The sequence below is a fragment of the Parasteatoda tepidariorum genome, chromosome 4, assembly GCF_043381705.1.
Source record: "Parasteatoda tepidariorum isolate YZ-2023 chromosome 4, CAS_Ptep_4.0, whole genome shotgun sequence".
Classification (NCBI taxonomy): domain Eukaryota; kingdom Metazoa; phylum Arthropoda; class Arachnida; order Araneae; family Theridiidae; genus Parasteatoda; species Parasteatoda tepidariorum.
Genome location: NC_092207.1, coordinates 3,047,457 through 3,064,713, shown reverse-complemented (window position 1 = coordinate 3,064,713; position 17,257 = coordinate 3,047,457). Strand labels below are relative to the sequence as shown.

The 17,257-nt window shown below is 29.0% G+C and overlaps 1 protein-coding gene across 3 annotated transcripts in view; it reads left to right on the top strand.

The window, feature by feature from the left end:
• Nucleotides 1-17,257, top strand: part of LOC107455735 (protein DENND6A) — a 68,428-nt gene that overhangs the window by 19,038 nt on the left and 32,133 nt on the right. For all 3 annotated transcript variants that reach the window (XM_043055283.2, XM_043055284.2, XM_016073413.2), the window contains exons 8-11: nucleotides 33-88; nucleotides 4,753-4,813; nucleotides 8,442-8,503; nucleotides 10,933-11,028. In XM_043055283.2, coding sequence (XP_042911217.1) covers nucleotides 33-88; nucleotides 4,753-4,813; nucleotides 8,442-8,503; nucleotides 10,933-11,028 — 275 coding nt within the window. The remainder of the gene's footprint in view (nucleotides 1-32; nucleotides 89-4,752; nucleotides 4,814-8,441; nucleotides 8,504-10,932; nucleotides 11,029-17,257) is intronic.

The window sequence follows — 17,257 nt, the reverse complement described above, 5'->3', positions numbered from 1 at the left end:
TTTAAATTCCTACTAAAGATGTGATTTTTCAGGTACAAATATATGAAAAAATCAATATCCCTTCTTCATATGAAGTAGACATCTTTCAGTAAGTTCAGTCATATTTTTACAGCCATATTTTCATGTATCATGTTTTTAGTAATTCCAACTATAGTTGGAAGAACATGAGTAAAATACTTTCATAAATATTTTATGTTGATGAAATCTAAAGTAAATTTTTATGTTATTTTTCAAATACAAATTCAACTATTTTTTTTTTCAGGATGAGGATTTTTTTTAACATTTTATCATTTAAAAATTATTTATTACTTATATTTTTTAAAATAAGAATGCTGATTTTATTTGCTGAAGACTGAAGGCTATTAAAGGCTTTGATTTCTTTTCATTTATTATTATGGTTAATTTATTTCTCATATTCATTCTTTTTACACTGTTAAAGGTAGGCCAACAACTTAGACTTCTCTATTTTTATAGGATTGCATTAAAAAATAAAAATGCAACATTAACTTATTTTTGTTAAATATTTAAATCGAAAATAAGCTCAACTATTTATATTTATTTGGTCTAGATGAAATAATTTAAATTAAGTCATTTAAAGTGTATAAAGTCTAATCACCTAAATAAGTGTGAACCGATTTAAGTGATATATATTTACACGCAGTTGGACCTGTTTATCTCGAATCTCACGGGAAAGATAAAAAATTTGAGATAAAGAGGTTTCGAGTTATACCGGTACTTTAAAAAATGTAATTAAGAAATTCTATTAAAAGTACTTAGATTCTTTTTAGTAAAAAAATGCAAGCATTTCTGTAAATACATCTATTTACATAAAATTTTTTTAACATACATTTAACTCTGAAAATAATTTTTCAAATATTATTGATGTCTAACCTTCTTTGTTTTAAATATTTCTTTTAAGGTTAGAAAGAGCAGCAAATCCCTAACAGCCAATATTTTCTTAGGATTTAATGAAAGTCTGTAAGAGTTCTACAACTTTTTCTGCTTGTTTTGTTCTCACTTTTGGTTCATCAATATGATTTTCAACTTCTTCAACTGATATTCCTTTGGCATTTTCTATGATTTTCGCATCTACCAATGTTCTGCATGTTGCCAGGCAGTTATCCACTTGTAAAAATCGTCAAAATTAACTTCAACACTAAATCTCAATTTTATTGCATTCCATTCTTGCAAATCTAGCACTGTATTTTCAGCATCACCAGTTTCTTCTTCTTTACTGATGCCTTCAACCTCTCATTCATCATCTTCACAGCTATTCTTAAAACCAGCCATTTTAAAATCATTTTGGATAATTTTTGGCGACACATTTCTCCAGGCAAAACAGTCATTCTGATAGCATCAACCACATTTATTTTTTGGAAGAGAACTTTTTTCATCGATGGCATCTACAAGTTTGCGTACCAATTGTTTTCTATAGTTCCTTTTAAAACTCCTAATTATCCTTTGATCCATTGGTTGCAATTTTGAGTTGAAAATGCATTTCTATTCTAAACCCCTGGTGGTCACTACTCATCAACCCCTCACTTACTGTCAGAATCATTGTATTCTTTTCAAGTTAAGCGAGTGCAGGGACAGAGTTCGAAATTCCAAGAAACAGCCCCCAACCTGTTCATCTCTACTTCCTGTGGGTCTCCGCCTGCAAGTTCTACTGATAAAGAAAGTCATGTTGTTTAGATATTTGTGCTCTATTATTAGAGATTCGAGAAACGGAGGTTTTGAAAAGAAATGTTCAACGTAAGCGTGGAAAATACATTGACTTTAGATTGTAAATGTAGTGAATTTTAGAAATGTCGAGATATAGAGGTTTTTGAGATAAACGGGTTCAACTGTATATACAATGGAACACATTGTCCATTTTGTTTTCTATCTCGCTTCCTATGTCATTTTCTGCTGCTCCATGAAAATTTCCTTTACCAATTAGGTTAAATTATCTTGGATTTTATGTTACCCTTATTAAAAAATCCTGCTTTTTGCCTTTTTCAAACTGATCAAAATTATTTTTTTCTCTACAAAGCTTGGGCAAGCCATCTGGGTTTTCTTTTTTTTAAAGATACTTTTTATTTAGCACTTTGGTGTTTTTCTTTCTATTCTATCCTATTGCCCTTTTGTCTGTGAGAGGGGTTAAGTTAAAATCAAGAGATGATGGTTGAAGGAAATATGAGAAACAATCACATAAAGAATGTTATAACTAAGCAATCATTTCTTTTTCTTGATTCCTGTGAAATGCCTCTAAAGCAAAAAGAAATTTTTTGAAAGCTCTGAATTTGATTTCTACAGCATTGGATAGTGTCTACTAAAATACATCACAAGTGGATTTAATGAAGCGGTATCCAATGGGGGCCTTTGTGTGACTGAAGATCTTCTGAAGTGTTGCTGATTCAATGCCCAATAATAGTAATGAAATAGATAGTAAATGATGAAGATAAGAACTGAGTTTAAAAACATAAAAAGCGATAAAAGTATATTGTTTTCTAAAAATAAAAAACATGTAAAGATTACATATTTTTAGTAGCTCAACGATTTTTGAAAAATATGCTAAGATTTTCTTTTAATTCGATTTTATCTTATCCCCCTTCGTGCATTTTTTTTATGCTAGTCAAGCAAAAAACGTAAAATCGGAATTCCACTGTATAAATGTATGTAAAGTTAAAAAATATTTAGAAAACATGGAAAACACTAAAGATTAATGAAAAGACGAAGAGAAATTATTAAAATAAAATATATTAAAGGAAAAAATTAAAAATATATTAAAGAGCTGAGAAACAAAATTAATTAATTGATGTAATCTCGGAATTAGTTCACACGCTTATATCCACAAAAAGAAGTGCTTTCTAACATTGTAATCCATGTAACAAAATATATTAATATTATAGTGTGAAGAACAATGAGAAGAATTTAAGCAAAATCAGGGATCTGTTTAGAAGAAATTTGACGGACCCTGCACAAAATATCTTTTCATAAAAACGGACCCTTCACAAAATGATTTTTCTTCTAATCGGACCCATCACAAATTTGTTTATCTTCACTATTGTTTTGTTAATCGAATAAACCCCTCCCAGGGCAGAAAACATGAAATATGGATGTAAAGGAATTTAGTTTTGTCTTCGGCAGACGATTCTTCCATCTGAACTAAAACTAAACTCAGCGGCGCGACAGCCCTAGAGTGCCAAGGCCTACTGTGCCCATCTCAGTTTTCTTGACCTTGGGCTCTGGGGTGCAGAAGCAGATGTTCTGGTCAGGTGGTCAGCCGAACGCAGAACCCCCAGTGTTTAGTTCCCAAGCATGCTTGGTGCTCATTTATCGACCCACTGAAGGGATGAACAGCTCAGTCAACCTTACTCGGCCCGAGGATCGAACCAGGGACCTGTGGCACGACAGCGCGAAGCGCTACCACTCAGAAACAGACCCTCTTGAAAACAGACCCTTTACAAAATAATGGATCTTTTAATCGGACCATTCACAAATTTGTTTTTCTTTATTATTGTTTTGTTAATCAATAAACCCTTCCCAAGGGGGAGAAAGACTGATGTAAACGAACTAAGTTATTCCCTCGGCAGACGCTTCTTCCTTTATTCGTCCGAAATGAATATTCTGCGTTCAGCAGTATAGGCTAAATACCAAATATTTGCATGTTGCATCTCTAATTTAGAAGCAACAATTGCTGTTTATTTTTAATAATTTAATTTTTTTATTATAATTTTACAGTTCCGAGCATAATCTTGTATCTATTTAGAATTTAAAAACTCCTTGAAAAAGTTTTTTGCAATCACCGGACCCTATTTGCACAAATGCATAAAAGCTGACCCTGCTTGAAAGAATGTACGTGATTTTTTTACAATTTCACGAAAAACGAACCTTTCACAAAATGTCTGGACAGATCCCTAAAAATAAAACACATAAATTAAAAAATATGTCACACAAAACACAGAAAATAAAATTTAATGAAAATTCTTTCAAGAATGATTTAAAATATTCGTAATAAGATTCACAGATTATAAAATATGAAAACAGAAGCAAAATGGAAAATGGAGTTATGTGTTATATATCTGTGTGTGTGTGTGCGTGCGTGTGTGTAACATAAAAAGCTTCAACTGATCTCTTTATGTTATTCCTTTTCTGTAAGTCCTTTTCTTTATATATGATTCAAAACTAAACGCCCTTTCTCACACTTTGAAATTCGCATCTTGTCTTTTAATCTATTTTTAGTTCAAGTATGTATTAATTAATATTTTAACTATTATACCTTCAACTTACTCGTGGGAAAGACTATTTCCCTAGCCCTATTTAATAGATCAATAACAATTACTAAGATTTCCCTAAAATGAAGCATTTTACGGATTTACTTTAGAAGATTTTCCCTAACTTTTATTGAAGAGTACAATGATTTTGTGTCACTTTGATATTCTTTCTCTCATAATGATGATTAAATAAAATTAAATTTCTGTTTCTAAAATCCTGTGCCTTTTTGTCCTGCTCTCATAACTGCCAATATTATATATCTATATATATGTTAAAAAATACATTTTTCTGTGTCTTCGGTGGATTAGCTCTGTGAATATTCCCACTAAGTGCTAAATTATATTATTTCAAAATAATTCATATTTTCAAAATAATGTAATATTAATGTATATTGGAATTGATATTGTGATAAAAATGACCTTTTATGTGATGAAATTTAATCGGAATTAGGTTCAACTCGTATATAAATCTTGTTCCTTTTTTTTTTTATCTTAGGAGCTTTTTACCTGTGTTATCTCATATTCAGTTACTGTGGGAACTTGTAGTTACATCAGAAGTAAGATTTTCATGATGTTTCTCGTTATCTGGCTGTTGATAAAATATTTTAACATTTACAGATTTGATAAATAACATTAGTGCTCATTTACATCAGCAATTAAATAATGTACAGCATGCACTAATAAAATGTTGTGTTTTATTCAATAAAATGTTTTTATCAAGATAAGAAGACGCCATACTGTGGAAGAAAATTTTTGTCGCAAATTCTCTTTTTCCTTCATTACAAACCTAACATTCAAACCTAGAGTAAGTCATGAAATTAATCCGTAGGTTACCCTTTGAATGAGTTGTTATAAAGTTTCTGTCCAGTTTTCCAATAATCATTAATTGTCTGTTTCTAAGGATTTAAATTTTCATCATTTAGGGTTGGTATCAGAGACAACAAAAATGGGGATTTCAGCTATTATTAAATATTTATAATAAAAGCATTGTATAACAAACTGTTAAGCTGTGGTACTCAATCAGGCCTAACAAGTTTATATCACATGCCCCAAATAGAAAATTAAATATTCCTTTAATGGCTAAGGTATTATGAAAGCTTATACAATTTAACTGTTAAGAGGATGCCATTCTGCAGAAAAAAAAATTTCATCGCAAATTCTCTCACTCTTTTATTACTAATTTAAAAGAAAAAAAAGTAAGTTCAGGCAAAAATAGAGATAGTCATGAAGTTTCAATTGCTGAAAAAAAAATTTCTTCAGAATGTTAAAATGCAAACAAATTATTCGAAGAGAACTTCTCTGTTGCACAATCCTACGCTATCTCATAATTTATTTTCATTTGTAAATTTCAAAAATTTCTTTTCAGTGTTTGAAACTTCATTTCTCACTCTAGATTTGTTTGAACTCTTTTTTTTCTTCTTTCTTCTACGCATTAAATTAGTAATGAGGGTGAGAGAGATTTTCTTCCGTGCGTCCTCTTAACACTAAACATACCAACACTTAATGTATACCGTATATTCCGGCGTATAACGCGCACTTTAACCAAAAATTAACATTGGAACTTACGGGTGCGCGGTATACGCCGAATATAAAAAATTATAGATTAAAAAAATTTAAATATAGAAAAATACTTTTATTTTAAAGAAATAACATACCTTTACCTATATACTTTATTGATTTTCGTTATTACATAAATAGTTCATTATATTCGTCTTCCGTTATTTCTTCAGGCACGTCATCACAATCTGTTTCGTCTTCATCATCTGTGTTACCCTCATCCATAAATAAACAGTCATCTTCTGATCCGTCCAGATTATTTGAAATGCTGCATTTTTTTAAACGATTTTCTAACCATCTCAGGCTTAATTTCATCCCATGCTTTTAATATCCATTCGCACACTGTTTCCAAACTTGCATGACGCATGTGTCCTTCTTTCGTAAAGGTTTTCTCGCCGTCCAACATCCAAGTGTTCCACTGTTTTTTTTAAAGTGGCTTTAAATGGTTTGTTTAAGCAGACGTTCAATGGCTGAAGTAATGGTATCAATCTGCCTGGAATAACTGCCATATCGGTGTTACATTCTTTCAAATTTTTTTTTGTATTATCTGTAAGGTGGGACCTAAACATGTCCCACACTAAAAGGCTTCCTGGTTTTCTTACGCAACCAGGACGGATTTGCCAGTCATTTTTTACTCACAATTTAACACCATTTTCGTCCATCCAGCCTTTTTCATGGACATGAACAAAAATACCTTTTGGAAAAGTTTTTCTCTTAAAAATAACCATTGGTTTTAGTTTCGTTCCATCCACTAAGCAAGAAAGGGCTACGATGAAATGAGATTTCTCATGTCCATTGTTGTTACGCTGACAGATTTTACTCCCTTTAAATCAATTGTTTTATTACCGATCATGTCAAACATGACTGGGGTCTTATTCATATTTCCTATTTGCGAAAGTAAATATTCCTTTTTTCCCCGCAGTTCTATAATCAGGGGTCTGTTTAGAAGAAATTTGGGTCCGTTAACGGACCCTTCACAAAATATCTTTTCATAAAAACGGAACCTTCACAAAATAATTGATCTTTTAATCGGACCATTCACAAATTTGTTTATCTTTATTATTGTTTTGTTAATCAATAAACCCTTCCCAAGGGGGAGAAAGACTGATGTAAACGAACTAAATTATTTCTTCGGCAGACGCTTCTTCCTTTATTCGTCCGAAATGAATATTCTGCGTTCAGCAGTATAGGCTAAATAAATACCAAATATTTGTATGTTGCATCGCTAATTTAGTAGCTGCAATTGCTGTTTATTTTTTAAAATTTAATTTTTTTTAATTATAATTTTACAGTGTTGAGCAAAATCTTGTATGTTTTTACAATTTAAAAACACCTTGAAAAAGTTTTTTTGCAATAACAGACCCGATTTGCACACATTCACAAAGGCGGACCCTACTTATAATTATTCCTATATAATTATAAGAATTTTAATTCTTATAATTAATATTATTTCTTCAAAGAACTCTTGCCATCTTGATTGTTTCGACATTTTTCTGGGTAAAAACTAACAGTTAGTTAGAAATGAAGTAAAGCTATCAAAATAAAATATATGTTATTTACCAAAACATTTAGTTTTTGTCTCTTTTTCTGACACAAAAATGCCACTCTAAAATGTTAGGTACTTTCTTGAATTCACAGTTATTCTGATTGAACTCACTAAGCAACAGTCTTTGCAGAAATGTACAATCGATCCAATGCAATAGGTCGAACACGCATTACATCGTCATTTCTGATCCCATAACCTTATGAAGCAATAAAGTGTTCTCCCGATCGAACGACCGGTCACGGTAGAAACGGGTGGACGACACGTATTATTCGAAGCAAACAGAATACAAAAAAGTAATGATAGAATACCAGCTGCATATAATTGTTAGAAAAAGTCACGAAGCCAAACATGCAGAAAGCGATGCAGTCATTTGACCGGTTTCTGGTATGTTTAGTGTTAAGAGACAGGAAGGCAACTTTATTTACATTGGTTGTGTATCATTGAAGTGAATTCTAAATACAAGTTCTGTAGAATGGACACTCTACAAACATTGTATTGAAGAAATTTCCAGCAAGAACAGACTGCAATTATTTGATAAGATAACAAGAATGGATGACGTTTTAAAGTATCTGAAATTTATTCTGAAGCAGATGTTTTATTAGGCAATGCTTGAATGGTCCTTCTAGGGTGTCACAAAAACCTTTATATAGGTGTTCAGAGTTGCCACTCCACAGGGAAATCATCTAAAAAGAGATCTTTTCAAACTTGGAATTTTGTCTCTCATTTTTTACAAACTGTCATGTTTTTAGGTTTTTATTATAAAGATCATCTTAACAGTTGCAGTTAACCAATACCAGATAAGAGAAATTTTTCTTTCAAATCTTTTATCCATCACAAATGGGTTTTAAAATATCATTTATGAATCTCTTACACCAGAATCAGTCATTAAAAAGTTTTAAGGTAGGAAAAAAAAAAAAACTTTTGGTCTTCTTTTATGTAAGTTTTCAATGTAACATTTTAAATTATATTTTTGCAAGTTGTAAAATAACTCTTTTTACTCTTGACATAAATTAATCCAACTGATCTGTATAGTTGTGACTACAGAAAACTGTATTTACCCTTTTTTTTACTTTCTTTTTTAGCCTATTATTGTGATGGCTAGTTCACCTACAATAACCTGTGATATTGTTCAAGCTTTAATTAGGTAATTCATTTTAAATTATGTTACATTATATAATACAGTCTTTAGTATGACCACCCATTACTGCAGTCCTGAAATCATCATTTTAATTCTAAAAAGTCTTGGAATTTTCAGTAATTACAATCAGTTATTTATATTCGTTTTAAGTCATTCTAACATCTATTACAGTTATTTGTTGTCAAAAAAAACTTTTAATAAATCTTTCCTATCCTCATTCAATGATATTGTTTTACTCACAAAATCTAATATTTGACATTATAAATAATTATATCAAACTTTTCAAATGAAAAAATTGTACGGGTATAGATAAAAACATATTTACATCTTCTGAGACACCTGGATAAGTGGGGGAATTTTCTTTCTTTAAGTGAGAACCATGTGTGTGGAATATTAACACACTAATTTTAAATATTCACAATATTTGTATCACTCTAGTCATTGTATTGAGCATCAACTGTGTTTGTACATGTATATACAAAAGAAGAAATGTAACGAATATTCGACCCTTTTGTTGAATATTCGGTTGGCCTAATATTCGGCCAAATATTTGGTCAAGTATTTTTTGCGAAATATTTATTTATTTATTTATTTTTTTTGAATTTGAGTTGATTTAATAAAGAGTTATTTAAAATTGTATTTTTAACTGTGCATTATCGAAAATAAATCTTACACCTTTTTGTTAAGCTTTAAAACTTATATATTTATGTTCTGAAAGACGAATGAAAAAGTGAAATATGAAGAATTGAAAGTAGATTACTTTATACTGAACCACAAGTTTTGTGCAGCTTATTTTTGGGCAGGTCGATTTCGTTATTTTTGTTAACACTTTTTGTTTTAAATATTGAGAATACTTTTGTTTTGCTTTTTTTTGTTTCATTTTTCCTGTTTTCATTATAGCCCAGATAGATGCCAGATTCTGTTTTCATTGTAGCTCTATCTTTTCATTCAAAAATTAAGATTTATTTTGAGTTTTACTGTTTCGCTTTTGTATATAACTTTTTTTTTAATGGGCGTTTTCATAATAGCATGACATTTTTAAAAGAGTTTCTAGTAATAGTTGTTAGTTTATCTTAAATATTTCTGATGGATAACTATAATAGTTTTTTTTCGCCTTTTACACCCTACCAATGCCATAGCTAAGTTTTGAATATTTCTCAATAATGACTAAGCTTATTTATAAATAATGTTTTAGTGAAGAAAGAAATGTTGATATTCGGCCAAATCAATGTTTGTTACATACTTATACAAAAGTGGACAAGATTTTATTGAACATAGTAAGCGTAAAACCCCCTTTTCAAATCTACAAGTCGCGATGGCTCAGGGGATAGAGCAATCGCCTTCCAATGAGGTGAACCGGGTTCGAATCTCACCTATGGCTGGTCGATACGAATTCGCATTTGGCGTGCACTGACCACAGTGCTGATGATAAATATCCTCAGTGGTAGACGGATCATGGGTTAGAGTCTCTTTCATGTCAAGCTAACCGTGGGAGGTTCTCGTGATCTTCTTCTCCATATAGTGCAAATGTGGGTTAGTCCCATCGAAAAAGTCCCCAACGATGGCAAAATTTCTCCCAATACTTTATCCAGGAGTTTCCTTGTCTTCTGAATTGGATTCAAAATGACAAGGCTATGGAATTGAACATTAGTAGTCGTAAATCCAAAATTGGGTCCACTGTTCAACGACGGATATAAAATAGAATGAAAACTTTCTATTAAGACTTTTATCACAATATGAAGTGTGTATGAGATTTCTATACAGAATCTCCTATGTTTTAAATAGATAACATTTCTCTTTGACTGGCATTAAAAATGCATTTTAAAAATAGATTTGCATTTGTTTACTACCCAAGAGAGAGATCACAACAAAAACATCTTTCCCTTTTGACAATTGTCTGTTTTTTAATTTTAAAACATAATTCTTTTTGTGTACAGAACAATAAATTAATATTGAGTGAGGTCAAATGAGTGAATGAGACTGAATCATTATAACGATTCAGTCTCATTCAACCTTTTTAGAGGAGTCCTTTATTTGTTATAAAAATTTTATCGTTTAATGTACTTTAATTTTGATTCAACTTTTCTTTTTGCGTAGTATTGTGATATTTAAAATAACATGCCATATTATTAGTATATTTGAAAGTGCCAGATGTCCTACCGACTATAAATTGCTTTTTGTTGCTCACTATTAGTTTCGAGAGTTTTTTCCCCATATGTTACTTGCTGAGTACCTGCTTTGATAAAGGGTAAAAAAAAAAAAAATTTATAAAATAATGTAAAAGATTAATGAATTGCTATAACAGAACTGTTTCATTGGTGGTCATTGATTTATTTTACAGCGACAAAATTATTTACTTTTAGGATTTAATATATATTTGAAATGTGTAATTCTGGGGATTTTTCTCATATTATTTATTCTTCTCTTTTTAAAAGCATGATTTGGCCTCTTAAGTACTGTTGTGATTATAGACCATTTTTTACAATTCATGATAGTGAATTCAAGGAGTATACAACAAAAGTACAAGCACCGTAAGTTTTTTATTATTTTTTTAAAAAATAAATAAATTGTGTGTATTTATTTTTTACTATACCTTGATGCCCTTTTGTTAAATTCTCAACCAATTTTGTATGCCTCTAAATGATGCAATAAAAATTAAAATGCTTTTTTCATTCTTAATTGAAGAAAAGTATCTTTTTATTCTCACTTTTGAACATCTTTTGACAGCCTGTCTTTGACAATCTTAAAATAAGTAGGAAATTTAACGAGGATTAAAATTAGTAATTAACAAGAGAAGGAAATATTAACTTACAAAAGGAAATAAAAGCTAACAATTTAAATAAGCTGTGCAATTAATTGTTATAAAAACAAATTAACAGAGGAAAACTAACGAAAATAGCTAACAATTAATAATTAGCAAAAAAAAAAAAAACAAGTTAACAAGGAATCGCACAAAAATAACAATTAATGTAAAAAAAACTAAAAATTAATAACTATAAAAAACAAGCTAACAATTAATAAATAGCAAAAAAAACAACAAAAAAACAGTTAACTTGTAATTAATCTCTTCATGAGCGTGTTTTTGTTGTACATATTATTTTATTTTACCTTCAAAATTATTATTATAAATTATTTTACACAGTGTAATATAGGTAAGTAAACAACTTTTAAACTTAACTTTTTTCCTTGTGTGCTGTCAAATTTCGAAATCATTAAAAGTGTGATGGAAAAAAAAAGTAATATAAAATATTGATTAATATTGTTTCAAAAACATTCTTCTGTGTTTTTAATTAAATTAACAATATTCATAGCTGCCAACCATAGATAGATAGGAAATATCCAGTAAATACTGACAAATATTCACTTTCCATATCGACAAGAAAAAATCTGGTTGATTTTACGAAATATATATTTCATGATAACTGTTGTACTAAACATTTTACATAGAATGAATTTTTAGGAGTTTTTGTCATCAAAACACAAAAATTTAATGACACTAATAAATATTCTGTAATATTTTTCAGATAGGATTGATATTAAATGAATTTTTTGTTATGCTAACTCAAAATTTTAAATACAGTGAATTCGCGATAACTCGAATCTGATAGGACTGACGAAAAACTTACTTTATGACTTACCGTTAGTTTCAGTTTTAGACTTTCAAAATATTGTCGTATTATTTAATTAATGCTTATTAATTACAAATCTTCTAATTGCTTACAATATTTAAGATCATTTTTCTGACAAGCCATTTGAATAAATGAATTTTTTGTTATGCTAACTCAAAATTTTAAATACAGTGAATTCGCGATAACTCGAATCTGATAGGACTGACGAAAAACTTACTTTATGACTTACCGTTAGTTTCAGTTTTAGACTTTCAAAATATTGTCGTATTATTTAATTAATGCTTATTAATTACAAATCTTCTAATTGCTTACAATATTTAAGATCATTTTTCTGACAAGCCATTTACGATAAGACTGTTTGAAGCACTTTATGATACCCTGGTCCATCGGCTGCAACTTTGCTGTTGTGTTTGGCGGGAGAAACTGCAAGTTTACTGCTTTCAAATTAGGTAGATCACTATGTGCTGTGCATTTATCCATAAAGAGTATCACTTTTCTTTTTTAGCGAAGAATTTCCGATCCAATTTTCTTACATAGTCTTCAAATAAAACTGATGCCATCCAAAGGATACGTTTTTACATTCTTGAAACATCGGAGATTTCGGTTTTTTCCGATAACAAGTAAGGACAATCTCTCTGTCCCAGACGTAATGTAAATGATGAGAGACTCTGTAAATTATGCTCCTGTATAGGTTATATTCAATAAAATGTGTAAAAATTCTGTTTCAATCGGAATTTTTTTCGGAAACTTACTCAATTTTAAGGAATTTTCTATAGTCAACAACCAGTGAGTAGACTGAGAAAAACTGGCCAGTAATGTAATGTACTGGTAAATCCAGTAGAGCTGGCAGCAATGAATATCAAATTTTAATTAAAAATTTCTTTAAATTTGAATTTATTATGTTTTGTATTAAAAAATACATCTTGTAATCAGCAATATGATTTATTTCACAAATTTTAGAAGAAGAAAAAGCGAACCTCAACTGTTTATATTTTCATTTAATAAATAAAATTTTATTCATTTAATGTTTATATAGTACAAATGATTGAAGGCGATTAAACTTTATGACGCTAAATCTATCAAGTATTATTTTAAACTTTATTCTATACCAATTATGAGTAAAAGATATATGATGCAAATAAAATTAATTTAAATTAATTAGTATTTATTAGCACAGGGTTCCCACAGTACTTGAAAAACCTTGAAAGTCCTTGAATTTGGTTAAAAAAAAATATCAGGGCCCTGAAAAGTCCTTGAATTTTGCCATAGGGTACTTGAAAAGTACTTGATTTTGTAGGAATTAAAATACTACTAATTTTTCTTACAAAAAGTAGTAAAAAAATAATAAATAAATTCAAAGGAAAATCATAGAAATTCTGATTTATGCAATTTTTCTCTCAAAACTTTTTTCTCCCAGATTTTTCAGACTCTGATGTATTGAAAGCTAAAATTTCTAGCAAATTTTAGGTTTTTTAGTCATAATTTTCGAATGATATAAAGTGTTCAACTGATTTAGAAATATGTTCAATGTGTTAACTCCATTATTACGACAGGTTAATATTGTTATCCTATTTGTTCTTTTAATTTATGTACAAAGAATAATTAATTTTTTATCATTTACAATAAAATTTTTACATTTAGTTTTTACTGCTAATAAATAAAATTTAGTTCTACAGGTTTCATTGATTATGAATAAACATCGTGATTCACATTAAACTGATTCTTGATTTACAGATCGTAATTCATATAAAATGTTCTACAAATTGTGGTTTAACTGAAAGTGATTAATGAATCGCATATTGAATATTATTGTAAAGTGATTTGCCAATTACTCATCAGAATTAATATCAGATCTCATCAGAAGTTATTTCTGAATCATGTAACGTATTTAAGTAATTTCAGAATCATGCCTCACAATTCTCATTCTAGTAGTTTAAAAATCACGTATTGCAATTCACAAAAGAGAGATTTAAGAATTACCACCCACAATTCTCATCAAAATGATTTAAGAATCACACATAGCTGTTCTATATATGGCACCTTTCGAATCACAAATTGCAATTTGCATCTTAATGATCACTATTCTCATGAAAACTATTAGCTAATCACATAACAGAATTCACATTAAAGTGATTTATGTATCTTCATACCTGCCAACTTTTACGCATTTGGCGTAAAATTTTATTTTTATATTTAAAGTGGTAGTAAATATATACTATTTTTTTCTTTTATTAACTTAATTTTTAAATTATTTTGTTCACCACTATTCTTAAAAAAATTAAGCATATATATTAATACGTGTTACTATCATGGTTGTCAGCTTAAGCTTTTTCAAATACAACATATTTTTTTTGCTTAAAATTGAAATTTTAATACCACTGGGAAAAATCATTATGGAAGGGATTAAAAGTTGGCAGGTATGTATTTTACATTGTAGTTTATGTCTTGTTAGTTCATGCGCTTTGTATCATTTGCTATTCATATTATTCCGATTTAAGAAACATACACCGCTTTTCAATTTACAAATCACACATTGTGATATGTGATTTACGCAATCTTAGAGACTTACTGCACTTTTCTTATAATTTCGATTTACATATAGTTTATCTAGATTCATATAAATGCGATTTAAAAATTACGCTTAGTGAAAATTACCCATTTTCACAAAATTTTAAAAATCATGCTTCATATTTTATGGATATATTTTAAAGAAAATGAAGCTCGGTAAGTCTTCGATAGTTATCTGTGAAATATTGTTCTACAATAGATTTTATTATGTTCAAAATACATTACTAATATTCTAACAAAATCAAAAATTTGATATTATAAATGAAACAGATATGTTAAAGTGATAATTTATCTAATTATATACATTTCCTGTATCCTAAAATTTGGTCTAACATATTAAGAAAAATATTTATAATTTAATAACCATGCTATTAAACAACCTTTATCAATTATTTACTATGCTTGTTTGAAAGAAACTAAATGAATGTATAATATGCATTATACATTCATTTAGTTTCATTAATTCTAATTTTTCATGAAAAGTTACACTGATGTTAGTTTGTATTGTTGGATTTTTTTTTTTTGTCAATTGGAATTTTTCTAAGTGATTTGAAACAGCAATGTATCAATCATTTGTATTATTAGCTGATGAATTTAATAAAATTTTTTTTGTTGTTGTCAAATAAGCATTGTGATTTTAAAATATACAATTTCTGCTTCTACATAATTGTAAAATCTGCTTGACATGTACTACTTTAGCATATAAGAATAATACCAAATAGGTCCTTGAAAAATTTGATTTTAGGTCCTTGAAAGTCATTGAAAAGTCATTGAATTTTTAAAAAAAAATTGAGTGGGAACCCTAAAGCATGCTTTTGTTATATGCAATTTCAGTTTTTGTGTCCTAAAGTTTATTGCATTTAGTTTATGAAAAACAATAAATGATGTGTATTTAAATGACAGAAAAATTAAATTCTCTTTCTTCATTCCTATCAAAAATTTTAAGTTTCATCTCTTAAAGAAATAAAATAAAATAACTAAATATAAAAAATTAGTTTTATGTTATTTTCATAGTAAAATATATAAATCCTTTCCTAGAGTAACTCAATGAGTTAAGCATACAATTTTAAATGGCTCGAAAAAGAAGTTCTTTTCCACTGGGATAGAATACTTCATGATCTCGTTTAAACCTAGTATACAAAAATATTTAAACAATCAAGCTAGCACATTGAAAAATCATACTAATATTAAGCTATATTTCTTATATTTCATTTGTTATAATGATGTAAAAATTTTACAGCCAAATTTAACATTTATTATTCAGAAAGATATCAATTCACAACTAATTATGGATCAACTAAGGTATTATTCATATTCAGAAACAGTATGATTAACTTTTAAAAATAAATTACCCATGTGGTAGAATCATGGCAACATTGTCGCAGAACGTCACAGAATTCTTGTAGAAAGATTTTTGTTATGAAAAATAAAAATTTTTAGTTTTCTTTTCTGCAGAAATTTACATGTAAATTTTCAATCATGCGTTTAGATAATAACTTTTTGGCACTCTCAATTTACGGCAATAGTATCGAAAATCGCTATAATGTTTCGATTGTATTTTAGGCAGTTTATTGATGTTTATTTTCTCATGGTTTTTAAATATCTCGATACATTTCAAACAATATAGAAAACTCGAATCGTGCATTTGAGTATTTACTTTTTAAAGCAATGATTTTATAGATTTTTTTGGCTATTATTGCTATTCATTTCTCTAAAATTTTATAAATCCGATATTTTTTGTACAATATTATTTATTACAATAATCTAATCTCAAAATGAAACACATATTTGAGTAATCCCTTTTTGAGGAGTCCGATTCGTGTGATTCCGTTGTCTATCTTTTTTTCGGCAACGGATTTCATGATTGTTATTTTTTATTATGATGATTATTTACGAATTGCGAAGATGAAAATAAATAATGAGTTTTTCTCTCAACAAGCTTCGTGAATATCACTCTTAATATAAGAAAAAAATTTTTTTTACATGTTTAATTAAAAATATTATCTATAGTTTTTTTGTTTTGTAAACACAACGCTTTTGTTATTTTAAATTCGCAACATATGTAATTGTTGTTATTATTAAAAGTGTCTTAAAAAAAGATATTAGTGCTAGAGAGTGATGTCACACTTGAATAAACTTTTGTGTTTCAAAACCTTAATAACTTTTGAAGCCTGATCAGATGATCAAACTATAACCGCGCTCAAAGATCATTTCAATAATTTGTATATTCGATTGAGCCGATTAGTGTGTCTGACTGCGGGTTCGAATCCCGCTCAGGATGTTTCTCTCTGTGTGTTGTTCTCTATTGTGTGAATGTGGCCCACCCTACAAACGGGTATCTGTGTGAGTGGGTAATGTTGCTCGCCTCCATGACTTAGGTTCACAGATGCCCAATGGGTAACGTTGTATGAGTAATACTTCCTGTATCTTCCTAGGCAAAGGACGTAAAAGTTCAGTGTTCGATTTAATGAGTTTTTCTTCATAGTTGATAATGAATTAACTATTGAAAATGATGAGCAAAACTTAAGTATACATAATTTTATGAGAGACATACTTAGTCAAT